This window comes from Globicephala melas, chromosome 3, assembly GCF_963455315.2.
Source record: "Globicephala melas chromosome 3, mGloMel1.2, whole genome shotgun sequence".
Taxonomy (NCBI): Eukaryota; Metazoa; Chordata; class Mammalia; order Artiodactyla; family Delphinidae; genus Globicephala; species Globicephala melas.
The window spans coordinates 104,945,723-104,960,753 of NC_083316.1; the positions used below are offsets into that span (position 1 = coordinate 104,945,723).

A 15,031-nucleotide genomic window follows, 5' to 3' on the forward strand; every position below is an offset into this window, starting at 1 on the left:
GGGAGAGGCCACAACAGTGAGAGGCCCACGTACCGCAAAAAAAAAAAAAAAAAAAAAATTCATAATATGATTGAGGACAAATTTTCTAACCACAAGGTAGAAGTTTCTCCTTATTTATATGGCTTCTTGGTTTCAGCCAGGAAGTTTATCAAACTAACAGTGGTCTTGGAAGAAGAACCATGTTTTTACTTAGGATATATAGACTTGGGAGATGGCACTAAATGCCCAGGCAAATTGGGATCTTGCTCTTCTTTTTGATATGTCAATTCAAGGGTGTTCTAAGAAGACAAAAGAAGCCAAAAAATAGAATTTTAAACACTCATTAAGAAAAATTACTAATGGGAATGCAATAGGAAAGTTATCGGATATTGGAAAGAATGAACTGAATATATTGATGAACATTTCTTCTGTAAGTAAATTGAAATATTAAATGCTGATTGCCAACTTAGAGTGAAATCCTGTTAAACTGGAGACAGGATTAGAGGTAGATAAATGCACCAAAACTTTCGTTTAAAATTATATTCTCATTGGAAGTCATTTGTGTGTGCCTTTGTATATATTTGTGTCTAAATATATTTGTATATATATTTAGAGAAGAGAGAGGGATTTGTAAGACAGAGCTGCTTCCATATTGGTGATTCTTCAGTATCCTCGAGAATAGTTTTTTAACTTGTCCTCTAAAAGAGAAATTGATGGTAACAAGCCCTGTATTCTCTTCAGTGATGGTTCATATTTTCAGAAGATGGGTCTTTCAGAGAAGACTCTTAGCCTCCATACCAGAGTTGTCATGTTGAGGAAATTATGGAGTGGCCTTACCTTTTAGCAAAAATGCACACAAAGAAGACTCTAGAGAAATAATAATAAGTAATGCTTATTGAGCGCTTACTGCAGGCTTACAGCTCTATGAGGTAGAAAATATTATTTTCTCCTTTTTACAGATGAGGAAACTGAGGCAAAGAGAAGTTAAGTGGCCTGACCCAGAGTCCCAGAGTCAGTAAACATGAGAAATGGGATTTGCACCAATGCTGTCCCACCATGTAGCCAGCTCTCTTAACTTTTACACCCTACTGCCATGCATGGACTTAGTCCAAGAAGTGCTGGGGGGAGAGGGAAGTTACGCTGAGATTTATTTTCAGCGTGGATGAAGACTTCTGAGAATTATATGAGAGGACCATGGTGCTCAGTGCTGATAACTAGCAACCTTTTTATAGATAGATAGGTAGGTAGGTAGGTAGGTAGGTAGATAGATAGACTCACATATCATAGAATTCACCTATTTAAAGTGTAGAATTCAGTGGTTTTTAGTGTATTCAAACAATTGTACTGCCATTACCACTATCAATTTTAGAAGATCTTCATTACCACCCCACAACAAAAACCCTATTAGTACCTATTAGCAGTCATTCTGCATTTACTCCCAACTCACCCTCCTACACCCTTCTCTCTACTCTAGGCAACCACTAATCTACTTTCTGTTTCTGTAAACTTGCCTATTCTGGATATTGTATAGATTCATATAATATGTGGTGTTTTGTAACTGGATTCCTTCTCTTAGCATATGTTTTTAAGGTTCATCCATATTGGAGCATATATCAATACTTCATTCCTTTTGACTAGCAAATAATATTCCATTGTGTGGATAGGCAACATTTTATTTACCCATTCATCAGTTGATAGACATTGGGGTTGTTCCCACCTTTTTGGCTATTATGAAAAATACTGTTATGAACATTCTTGTACAGTTTTTGTGTGGATGTATATATTTTAGGTATACACTTAGGCGTGGAATTGCTGGGTTGTATGGTAACTCTAAGTTTAACCTTTTTAAGAACTACTGCACTTGTTTTCCAAAGCATCTGTACCATTTTGCATTCCTACCAGCAGTGTATGAAGTTTCCATATCCTCACCATACTTGTTATTATCTTTTTGATTATAGCCATCCTGGTGGGTGTGAAACCTTATCTCATTGTGTTTTTGTTTTGCATTCCCTCAATAAGTAATGACGTTGAGCATCTTTTCATGTATTTATTGGCCATCTGTGTATCTTCTTTGTAGAAATACCTCTTCAGATACTTTGCTCATTTTTAAACTTGGGTTATTTGTCTTTTTATTATTGAGTTGTAATATCTCTTTATATATTCTAGCTCTATGTCCCTTTTCAGATATATAATTTGCAAACATTTTCCCTCTGTGATTATTTTTTCACTTTCTTGATGGTGTCTTTTGCCACAGAAAAGTTTTTATATTTATAAAGTTCAGTTTATCTACTTTTTTCTTTTGTTGCTTGTACTTTTGGTGTCAAATCTAAGAAACCATTGCCTAATCCTAGATAACAGTGATTTATGCCTGAGTATTCTTCTAAGCATTTTATAATTTTAGCTTTTACATTCTGTCTTTGATACATTTTGAGTTTGTTTCTATATATGGTGTGAGGTAGGGGTCCAAATTTATTCAGTTGTATGTCAATATCCTGTTGTCCCAACACCATTTGTTGAGAAGAACATTCTTTCCCCCACTGTATTGTCTTGATATCCTTGTCAGAAAGCAATTTACCATAAATGTGACAGCAATTATTTCTGGACTCTCATTTCTATTCCATTGATATATATGCCTATCCTTATGTCAGTAACATACTCTTTTGATTGCTGTAGCTTTGTAGAAAGTTTTAAAATTGGGACATGTGGGTCTTCCAACTTTGGTCTTCTTTATCCAGATTGTTTGGCTATCCTGGGTCCTTTGAATTTCCATATGTATTTTAGGATCAGCATGTTAACTCCTGCAAAGGAACAAGGTGTAAAATTAAAGAGGATTGAATAAATAGATCCGTGAGAGTAATATTGCCAACTTATCAATATTAAGTCTTCAGATCCTTGAACGCAGGAGGCCAACAGTAACCTCTGCAGTGGTGTCTCTCAGCCCTTTGGAATTTGTTGAGAGCTTCTTTGGCTTCTGGCAGGAGTAAACTGAGAAAAACTGTAGTGTGCTTGATTTCTAGTGTTTGAGAGCTACCTTGGGAAACAGGTTAAGGCTTGTGTAATAGACTTCATTTTCTGTCAATAGGAGCTACCCACAGAAACAAGGACTCCCTGGCCCTCTAATTCCTCCCTGACTTGCAAAGACTGAGATAACTGACTTCCCAATGTGAAATTCCACCTTCCCATGTTTCTATTTGGCTCTTAATTACTAAATGTTAAAACTACATCCCTCCAGGGATTAAACCAGATTTTGTGACTTCACAGCGTTCTTGAAGTTCTCAAATTAGTGACCAGTACTAAGTTCTCAAAGACCACAGTGAAGCAAATAGCATTTTACCCCCCTGACAAATTCAGAACTTAACTAACAGAGAAGTCACATCATTTGTTTTGGGCCATACTCCACCAAATCTACTTTTGTCTTATGAATATAGAGGAAATGTGAGATGTTCCTGAACACAACAGTCATTGATCAAGTATACACCTGCTTTGATGATTTAGAACAAGCCTGTGAAAAGCATGCGCTAGTATACATGAGAAAAGCAAGAGATATGATTTAGCCTGAAGCCAGCTAGAAAATGTGTTAGTTACATTCCATAGTCTGGGTCATGGGGTAAGACAAATGATCCCATCTGGCCTTAGACCTGTGGAGCTCCTGTGGGGATACGGTGGCTTTGTCACACAACATAATCTTTTTTTTTTTTTTTTTTTTTTCGGTATGCGGGCCTCTCACTGTTGTGGCCTCTCCCGTTGCGGAGCACAGGCTCTGGACGCGCAGGCTCAGTGGCCATGGCTCACGGGCCCAGCCGCTCAGTGGCATGTGGGGTCTTCCCAGACCGGGGCACGAACCCGTGTCCCCTGCATCAGCAGGCAGACTCTCAACCACTGCGCCACCAGGGAAGCCCCACACAACATAATCTTGTAATCCTCTGTCCATCTGTGACTGGTCTGCTTCTCCAAAGGGGAAGAAGTTTTGCTGCTTCATTTGTTCTATCACTTGTTGCCCACCATCTCTTTGCTTCATGGCTCCAGTGTCTAATTCCTGTGGGTCTTCTGCATGGGCTGTTGGTCTGTAAGTATCTAAGACTGCTGGGAGACATTTTTTAGAGCAGTCATCTCCTGCACTCAACAGAACACACTTGTATAAGCAAACATATGTAGAGGAAAAGAAAGTTCCTGAAGTTCTGGAAAACACCCTACAGTTGGATCAAGAATTGGCTTATTTTTCTAAAAGGAAAGAAGAGTAGACTCTGTATTATGTACACAGAACACCGTTTCATTGTCAAAACTGGGTAGACTCATCATTTTTCATTACATACTTGTTTTGAGTAAGTGCCTCATAAAGACATTTCAAAATAGGAAGAAAGCTTTGCTTTTCCTTTAGATATCAGGTTCGGGGCAAAATAAGTAACCTCAGTCCAGGGAAGCAAGTGATTCTTTTTCCTTCCTCCTTATTTTGGAGATTGCTCTAGGTGAAATGTTGAGAATCGCTGGAGAGGGTAGCAAGTATGTGGGATGACAGTGAGGCTTTTGTGAAGGAATCAATGAAATCTAACACAGGGACCTGGGCTCTTCCCTCGACCAAATCGTCAAGATACTGTAGAGGCACCAAATGTGCTCAGCCGCTGAGGATGGGGAGAGGCTGATCTGGCCAAGGAGTATGGATCCAGAAAGAAGGGTCAAGAGACCTTTATCCCTCTTTGCAAAGAAACTGACATACCCACATTGAGAAAGTCAGGCACTGACATGATATACTGAGGAGGTCAGCTTGCTTTCTCACCAAGGGGCTCATCACCATCCTTGTAACTTCACTCTCTTTTCTAATGTTTGACAGTCTTTTTTCTTAAAAGAAACAAGACTCTTATTTATTTCTACTATAATTGATAGTCCCATTTTTACCTAGTCATAAAATAAGTTTTCAAAATGTACTACCATAAATATTAACCAAAAGTTGCATCTGACATCCCAGATACTATTTCCAAAAGAAATGTAGCATTTTTCAAAAGAAGAGACATGCACTTTTATTATATGTTTTTAATTAAAACCTTAATTTATTGATGTGTTTAGCCAATAGGTTACTTTATCAAACAGAGGCAGATTGCATTAAAAAAATGGGAAAAAATGAAACATCAACAAGATATAGGCTGTGTCCTGGGCTCCTTCTCCCACACCTCTGCTACACACACACACACACACACACACTCTAATAAAATGAGACTGCCTCTTCAAAATCATTATTCTGAAATTCCAGGTGTCAGTGAAATATAGTTAGGTGTATGTGTGTGTGTGTATGTGTGTTTCCAGAGTAGTGGAATGATATGCTTTATAAAGTTTTTCCCCAAAACAGAAACACGCTGATGTTTTTTTTTCCCCTTCCTTTCTGCTCTGACTTCAGTCAGCTAGATCACCTCTTTGCTGAGTGTTACAGCTAATCAAGATTTCATTCCAGCTGTCTGGGAGGATATGCAGTCTCCAGGCTGGTTCCCGACCCTGGCTAAGATCACTGTCACCTGGGAACTCCTTTAACTCATATATTCCTGATCCCCACTTCACACCTACTAAATGACAGTCTGGAGGGTGCATGAGGAGGAGGATGGAGCCATTGCCAGCCCATAAAGTACCGTTCAGACAAATTTGGAAAAGATTTGGAATTCCCTCAGGGTGTGCTTCTTGGTGGTAGAAAGCAACGAGCTGGATTTCTGCTTTAACTTAGCCCTTTAGCCAGGGGCTCTTGTGCAGTGTACAACCTGCACAACCTTACCTGTTGGCCCTGTCTGTTATTTAAAAAGTTACCCCGGTAATTGCAGGGGCAATTACCCATCTGTGGGTTGGCTTCTGCTCTACCTTGCTACTCTAGTGATTGAAGAGGTTGGAGTCCATGGGAGCATTTCTGCGACAGAAAACCTCATAGCCAGTGGCAAAAGACTAGAGGAGGCTTAGAGATACATTCATTCCGGAACAAAAAAGTTAAATGCTAAACTGAGGGAAAGGAGATTAAGATGCCAAAGCAAAGTCTAGGAGCCTTAGGATAGAGAGTGGGACTAGCAAGGCGTGGATAATGATGAGGAGGGGAAAGGAGAGTAGGAAGAGAGGTGGGGTGCTCGTCTGAGCTCAGCCAGGAAGGGGGGCACTGGAAAGAGGAAACACTGCAGGCAACTTCATGAGAAGAGGCCAGCTTTTCTACTCTTTTCAGCAAGCAGAACCAGGCCTGCAGTGGTCCCAGCACCTCTCCAGAAGGACAGTCCCCCTTTCTAAGTTTCCCCACACTCACCGAGTTTGACCAGCTGAGTAAGAGAGCTGCTGCTTCGGACACTGATCGGTGATGCCTGAATTGTCATAGTAAGGGGAGACCCAACTTTCTTTGTCAAGTGACATAGAAGTGCAAATTGAAGTGCACATGAGTTTTAATCAACGTGCTTTGCACCCAATCAGCCACAAGTGCAAATGATTCGTTATTTGACCCTTTAAGATATTGGGGCAGGAGGGTGGGAAATGTTTAGCACATGCATATGTCTGTCTGTCACATGGTCTTGGGGGAGGGAGTAATTTAAAAGCAGAACATGGGGTCCCTAAAGTGAGGGTGGAGGGAGGGGCTCGCCCTCCCAAAAGAAAGGCTGTTGTAAAAGCCAAGCTTCCAGATCCCTAATCTGCCTGGCATTCCGTTCTGTTTGCTTTTATCTGGGCCCGGACTAAGGCGGGCCATGCTCTCTGGTGTTTTGTGTTGCCACTGCAAATACAAACATCTCTGATTTACATTATTTATTTATCAAGATTTTTTTTCAACTTGTCTACCAATATAGCAGTTCCTTCTTCCTTTAACGTTTATGGTATCGAAAGAGAAAAATTTGATTTAACAACCATTTATTGAGTATCTTTAATGTTTATGGTATCGAAAGAGAAAAATTTGATTTAACAACCATTTATTGAGTATCTCCACGTTGTATGCAACCGCAGTGCTTCGGTGCTAGGAACAGGAAGATGAGGTGGCACCGGCCCCTGGCCGGCAGGAAGACATTCATGACTCTCAGGGAAGGCATTGTGTGGGCAGAGGTGGATAGGCCAGGGAGTCACTTGTCTATACTGCCATACGCCTCTGCTTCAGGTGTCCAGAGGATTAGAAAAGCAGAGATAATGTTATGACTAAATAATTTAATTCCTCTCTCCTATAATCACCAGGCCCAGTGATTGTTAACAAATCTCACTCTTTGCTCTAATAGATATTTAGTAGCTCATTGCTCGGGAACAAGACATCAAATCAAAATCATTTCCTTCATTCATTAACGCCCCAAATATTGCAATACTTGTATGAGGAATATAAACAATTAAGCAAGACAAGGAGTTTGGGGAAATAATGACACCCCAGATGATTTATTTACTGCATTCATGCAATCACAAATGCCTAGTGAATGCTGATTTCACGTGGAGACCGTGGGCATAATGCATCAGGCATTAAATGCACGAACATTTCTTTAGAGCTGCTTAGCTGAAGTTTATCACGATCACTCAGCCATTGCCTAGCAACTCGTGAAGGCTGTCAAAGAGCTCTTTGTCCTCAGTCCTGGCAAAAACAGTCCCGCACAGACCTCCTTATCAGTGTTAGAACATTATCAGGAAAAAATGCTTCCATTGAACTAGAGAGTCCTGCAAATTTAAAGATATCCCCTTCCGATTTTGTCCCTTCTTCCAAATAGTGTAGGAAGTTGTTTCCTGAATTAACTCGTATTAAAGCCTCTATCTGTACTTTGATAAACATTCCAAAAGAATTTCCTTAAGATGTCCCATAATTCTTCTATTGCTTTATAATCTGCACTAACATTTAAAATCACAGACCTAAGCTGTCTTGCCCAAAATAAGCAGAGCAGACATTTCCGCCCCCTTAGCTGGGAAGAGTCCCCATTTTAGGTACACAAAACATTCATGTGTTGGGCTTCCTGGTTTGAGTGCTCTTCTCGTAACTTCTTCGGAGAAGCAAAGAATGATATGGTTGCTCCATACAGTTGGAAAATGGTTCTGAATATTATGTTGGAAAGAGGAACTGTGCTTATTGACTCATTCAACAAACATTTATTTAACACCCTCCATGTGCTGGGCACTGCAGTGAACAAAAGCAGGCATCATCCGTCTCTCCCTCACAGAGCTGCCAGAATTCCTAAACTACCCTGGATGGAATATGGGCGGGGGGATGGTCTTTCATCTGCATTCTCTCCTGCACCTCTGTGGAATGCATCTTGCCCCCAGGTGCCATTGATTTCATTCAAGACCTTGTCATTTTTATCACTTTTTACTTGGGTAACCCAAAATAGCCACCTGACATGTCTTCTTTCTTCCAGGCTCATCGTCTTCAAACCATCATCTTCCCTCCTACAAAGCACAAATCTAACCATGCCTCTCTCCTACTTAATTGTCCATCTGGTCTCTGTTAACACCAGGAGGAAGCTCATACTCCACAGCATGGCATCCTTGGCTCTTCCCTATGTGACCACTGCCTGCTGCCCCGTTGCCTTTCCTGCTTTTCCCAGCACCAATTTCAGCTGTCCCCAACACTTGTGATTTCTGAAGGATAGACACATACTTCTTAGGGCATGAACCTTGCACCCACCATTCTGTTAGCCTGGGACCCTCCTCCACCTTCACAAGGTAACTCCTTCCCTAATCATGATCCCCAGACAGGGTTGGATATGCCTGTTCTGGGGCCATTATCACTCTAGAATTGGAGGTCTTTCTTAGAGAACCTTTCACGAGCAAGCCAGCAGTTTCTAGACCCCTTGAATGTTTATCGAGCTGAATTCTCTTTTCTGTCTTTGACAAACAAGGAAAGAAAAAGACGTCTTATAGCACTCCAGCAAGGTTGGCAAAGAGTAGGATAAGAACAATGGAAATAATTAAGGAATAAAACACATACACAAATACACACACAAAACACACAGCCCCTCCCCCCCCCAAATGGTTAAAGCAAACTTACAATTCCCTATCCTGGAGAAAGTTTCATTGCAGGGTTAGCCCTATATGGAGGTTATATCAGTGGCCATATACCAAGTGTGACCTAGAGAAGCACTTACCTCAGTACTACCTCCTAAATTTCAGTCAGCCCTACTGCCTGAAATTCCACAGCTAGAGATTTATTTCTTAGGCTTCTAACATGTGTGCTGTCTTAAAATACTAATATTTTCTAGAGAAGATAACACCTCAGCAATGATACATTTATCTTATCTTTTTCTGACTGTAGGATGAAATGAAAGATAACAAGAGGGCATAGAGGTCCAGAGGGGAGGAATAGCAATAGGAGAAAATGGTGCAGCAAGAGGAAAAAAGACAGCTTCATGCTTTTTTCCTGGAGTTGCCCCTTGACTGAAACATGCTTTATATTTGTCTCCAAATAGATTTGGCATTAATATCTGCAAAATGATGACTCACTTTTACTAGTGATAGAGAAAAAAAAAGGAATTGAATTTTTAAAGCAAGTTGGTACTAGAATTGTTATAATTTACTTGCCAAGGAAAGACTTCTTTGCAGCCCTAAAATAAAAGTTATTTAAACGTAAGCTTGGTTCTGTTGAAATATGCTTATATGATTGGAGACAGAAGGCTTGATAGATGATCTCTAGAATTCCCTGTGATTCTCTGGAAATGAAATGACAGGTAAATCATGTGAAAAAAAGCTTATCTTTGCAATGGATCTCCTTGCTATATCAGGGGCCTTGTTACTTCTATGAAAATTACCTAGATAAAGTTGATTGTAACGGACGGTTATGTTAACCAGCTGGACAAACCTACTAGAGAAGAGGAAACAGATATGAGATAAAGGATCACTTTATTCTGATTTGCCAATCTGCCCTGGCGTCGTTTTTCTTGACATGCTTTGATTGAGAATGTGCTAATTAATACATAAATCATGATAATCTCTAATGTGAAAAAGCAGCATATGCTTTTTGATCGAAAGTGTATTCCATCTTAACTGCATTTATTGTCATGTAGAGATTTCATTCAAGACCTTTAGCCACCATAAATGGCTAAATCTCCACCTCCTGCAAATGCCTGTCCCACAAAAAAAGTGTCAAAAATCAGGACTAATTTTCAGGATGATTTTCAGATTAACCAGGTAATCATTCAGCTTCCACTTCTTTAAAATCCTAACTCGGATTTGCCTGGGTAGCTCTAGACCAAAATGGCCAGGGTCGTCTGGATCTCTATGAAGCGGGTGTCCCATATTAGCTGCTGCTAAATAGGAGTCCTGGCTCACCATCAGAGCTCAGGACTTGAACTTGAATAGAGAGTGAAGCCTGTAGCGGGTTACCTTTATGGGTACTTCTTTCAAATTTGGAAAACAAACTTTAGATTTGCAGCCTCTTTCAAAGTGGTTTGCTCCTCAATCCATTTGATGCTTCTGCCTAGTAGAGCTATGAGTCAAAACACCAGCTAAGGCTCTGGGGCAGCTTTAGCACACTTGGGGAACATAGCATTTGCAATTCCATCTCAGTTTTTCGAACGAGATTTGAAAGAAAGATCAAATATTTGTGAACTCAAGAAAGAAAATATCATAGTAGGCCAAAATTCCACGTTTTATTTCATGAGGAACACTTAAACCCCAATTGGCTTCTAACAGGCCTGCTTGCCTTTCTTCAGCCAGCAGCCAAGCTAAAATAACAGTCTGTTGTAAGTTCAAGCGAAACACAATGAGATCTGTGCTTTTTCATGCCTACTTAACAGCCTGTACCATGCAGAAGACTTTCAGATAGAGAAAAACAGGAACAGTCAAAAGTGGAGTTATTTCAGCAGAAATGACTGGCCACCAGTTAGCAACGTTCACTTTATGGTTTGGGGCTGCTTCTGTGTTAAGGTTTGGGCCATGGTAACTTTTCTCCTAATCAATTTAGGAGCAAAAACTTTAATACAAAACAGGGCCTTGTCAGCCTCCTTGGTGCGGGCGGAGTTCGTGTTCTGGAATCGTCAGAGTGGGAGTGGGCTTGTTCCTACTGTGTTTTCACTTGGTCTGAGGCCAGCAGTCTCCAGTTCACTCCTAATTATAACTCATTCTTCTTGCCTCTCAATGCAAGGAGCATTTCTTTGAGTTGTGAAGTATTCTGACTTACAAGAAAGAGCCCCCTGTGGCATTTCGAATACAGATTTACAAAAGAAACTTCCATTTATTTCAAATAAAACCTGGTTTTATTTTTATTTTTTGCAACTTTGGATTTTCTTTGTTTCCTTTAGGCATTTGTTCACTCATAACTGATTCTAAAGTTTCTCTATTTCCAGATTGAGAGTTAAACACCTGCATATGGGTTCATAATAATCAATAGCTTAGACAACAGCTATGAGTAACTTCATTTGTGATATTCTGCCTGTGTCTCCCCAGTGGCAGATTAAATGTTTAAAGAGGAATTTCGTGGCACAGATTAGTATATCTTTCTGTCTTGCACACTGTATTTTCAAAATATTTTAAGACTGTGTTTATTTGTTTGCTCCAGGGGAAGATTTTCTTTACGTAACACAATTTAACCACCTTTTGCTTCACCTTATCTTTTTACACTTTGTCCATTTCTCCATAAAAACAAAGAATGGGGAAGGGAGGAAGTTGCCGGCGGCTAAAGGATATAGTATTTTTTATAAATTTTGCCTTCAATAGACAGAGCCCTTGGGCTTCTCCCCTGCTCTCTCCTCCTAAAGAAGAAAAATCAGTATAACAAAGATGTTCTATTTCTTCTCCTTTATGACGCTACAGAAAACAGTTCTGGGATTATTTTAATGTTATGACGGCATGATATATGATCCAATATATGATGATGTATTGATGTGTATAAGTGGATTTTAAGCCTTGCATCATCCCCACTCACTGCTGCCCGTGATACCTCAGAGTCGATACGGTGACCTTGGTCCTGGTCTCTGACTTATCATCCCAGGCGCCCGCCCCAACGGCTTCTCACTCAGCCTTGCCCGTGTGCCTTGTTTCAGGTGTCCACTGTGACAGCGTGTGCACTGAGGGACGCTGGGGCCCCAACTGCTCCTTGCCCTGCTACTGTAAAAACGGGGCTTCGTGCTCCCCCGATGACGGCATCTGTGAGTGTGCACCAGGGTTCCGAGGCACCACTTGTCAGAGAAGTAAGTGTCTTGTTAGACGGCGGTTTCCATCTTCCCTTCTCAGATCTCTGTGTACAGAATCCTGATCTCTGTCCCACCCCTCAATTCATAGAAGTGTTCTGTTGCAGTCGAGGGCAGGGGAGAGTGGCGTAGGTCACCCTGTCCTTTGCAGAGCTGGCCTCACTCGATAGCCCTTCCCCAAAGGCTTCATTCTTTCCAACCTTCAGGACTAACCTAACAGATGGGGCTTTAGCCATTTCTTCTCAGGAATGATTTCATTGCCTCGTTGGCATCATCATCAGTTTCTTGATCCCGCCTTAAATCTTGCAAATGGTGTTCCAGAAATCCATTGACCTGTAACTATTTTATTCAACCATTTTGGCATTGACCTTACCTCAATTACCAGAAGTCAACATCAGCCAAACTTTGCGGCAAGTCATACGTCCTTCTAGTAGTCTGAAAGCCAGTGCTCGGGGGAAAATAGGATTGCAGAGCTTAAAATGGGGGCTGATGACATTGGTCAACAGAATTTTTGAGTTAGGGAGTGATCCATAAGATTTCCCTCAATCTTTTAGTAAATGTAATCAAGAAAGGAATATATGACTAATTGTAAGATACATTATTCTATTTTTTTGATTATGATTTTTTTTGCATTAAGGGTTCTATGCTATCATTCTATACTTAAATCCAAATAATGTCTTGGGAAGCGCCTAATTATAAAGCATTTTGCTTTTTCACTTTTCAGTCACAGTCGTTAACCTGGACCATTTTGAGGAGGAACAATCTTTTAATTCTGACTGTAGATCTATTTATTGCCAGAAATGACTCTTAAAGAATAAAGGATTAACGCGTGGCTTGAAAGTATTTATTTGGGCCTTGTTAGTGTTTAGAATTTTATTTATTTAATTTATTTGCTCAACAAAAATTCCTCAAGCCCCTGCTCTATGCCAAGCTTCGAGCTAATTGGGGCCATAAATGGGAAAATAAAGAGAACTAAGACATTTTGCCTGCCCTGAAGCAATTCAGAGTTTACTGGCTTCTTTTCATTATTAAAGAGTGCCCTCATTCCTTTTGTTGTTGTTTTATACTTGGAAAATCCTCAGTATCGCTAAAAAGAATTTTTTTTTTTTTTACCTCAAACTTGAACTAGATCCTTATGTGGAATAAGAGAGAAACACATCTCCGGGAAGATAACTATTTCCTTTCTGTTTTCAGTCTGCTCCCCTGGTTTTTATGGGCATCGCTGCAGCCAGACGTGTCCACAGTGTGTGCACAGCAGTGGGCCCTGCCACCACATCACAGGCCTGTGTGACTGCTTGCCTGGCTTCACAGGCGCCCTCTGCAATGAAGGTAGGGTGCGCAGGCTCTGGGAGACATACGTGGTGGTGAGCACGCCCCATGCAGCCTGTCCTCAGGCTTCCCAAAGGACACGTGCGTCTTCAGCTAGCAGCTAGCGGTGCCTTCTGGTGTGCTGTGGCTGCAGCTTCTGTAAATATGACTTTGAGCTTTGGAAAAGCTGGCTTGCCAATCCAGCACAATCTCTTTATTCTCTGAGCTGTGCTACTTTTCAGTTTTAATTGGAAACAGCCTTCCATGAAAAATCAATATGAGGAAGGATTTTGACTCCCTGAGTAAGGAGCCAGGAAGATTTCTAGAAATGGGGTGATGTCTCCGGATTTATGTTGCCTTAATGAGGGTCTTTGGCTTCAGATGTTTGTAAAAATGAGCTCATTCAGGATGAGGGATGCTCTTGAGTAGAGGCAGCTACCAAATGGACGGCTGGGTTGATGACCTTTAAAGTCATTTCCTATCCTGAGTCTAGGGTTCTGTGAGATGAGATGTAATTGTGAGTTTCTGACCTATGATTTATTCACAGTGTGTCCCAGTGGCAGATTTGGGAAAAACTGTGCAGGAATTTGCACCTGTACCAACAATGGAACCTGTAACCCCATTGACAGATCTTGTCAGTGTTACCCAGGTTGGATCGGCAGTGACTGCTCTCAACGTAAGTCTTGTTTGGGAACAACTGATAAACCATTTATTTACATTTGTTTTCAAATTCTTTAGGATTGAAGTATGAGTACTTAAATAATCAAGAAAGACTATATGAATAATTATAAGATATGTTATTTTAATTTTTAAGTGGCTTTTTTCCCCTCAGTAAGAGTTCTATGCAGTGGTCCCGAATTTAAATCCAACTCATGTCTTGGAAAGAACCTAAATAGGTAGCACTTTGCTTATTCACTAAAATGATTCTTCATTTGTAAAATGAGGGTCTTGTACTCAGAAAATCCATTCAGAAGTTCATTCCAGACTTCAAGTGTCAGCTATGATTTTTCCCTTGCTCTTGGGCAAAAATGGTACACACAATTATGGGAGAAAATTTTTTCATTTTTTAATTACTTCATATTTATTTATTATCTTCTTGGGGCCATATTCCCTACTGGGTAACCATATAGAAACCGTGTTTCTTCTTTTAAGTAGTTCTTGAAGTGTTAGTATGAATAAAAAGTACTTCTTTGGTATATCAAATCATTTTACCCCATAATTTTAAATGTTATTTCACAGATACTTTATCTGAGGTTCTGATTGCTCTTCAGTAGGCGATGACCCCTAATGATTTAATCTGACTATTTTCTGCTTTGTCCAGTTAAGAGTTTTTACAGTAAACCAAGTCTTACAAACAAATGGGAACCTTCACATTTAAAACAAGCCTCTAGGGACAGCTCTAGAGTAGAGTGACACGTGCAGGTTTAGACATCACAGAGGTGGATTATATGACCTTGGGTTCCTTAACTTCTCTCGAGTCACACCATCTTGTGCATATGGTCTCTGCTCAAATGTCCTCTCCTCAGAGAGGCCTTCCATAAAGGAGTAGCCCCCATCATTCTTGTCCCCCTTTCCCTATTTTATTTTTTCTTATAGTCCTTACTGCCCTTATTTTTTTGGCTGGCTGGGTGATTGGTTGGTTTGCCTGCCTC

General features: G+C 40.5%; 1 protein-coding gene across 3 annotated transcripts in view; it reads left to right on the forward strand.

Moving 5' to 3' along the window:
* MEGF10 (multiple EGF like domains 10) overlaps positions 1 to 15,031 on the forward strand; it is a 163,301-nt gene that overhangs the window by 126,810 nt on the left and 21,460 nt on the right. For all 3 annotated transcript variants that reach the window (XM_060296162.1, XM_060296164.1, XM_060296163.1), the window contains exons 14-16: positions 11,925 to 12,071; positions 13,266 to 13,400; positions 13,927 to 14,055. In XM_060296162.1, coding sequence (XP_060152145.1) covers positions 11,925 to 12,071; positions 13,266 to 13,400; positions 13,927 to 14,055 — 411 coding nt within the window. The remainder of the gene's footprint in view (positions 1 to 11,924; positions 12,072 to 13,265; positions 13,401 to 13,926; positions 14,056 to 15,031) is intronic.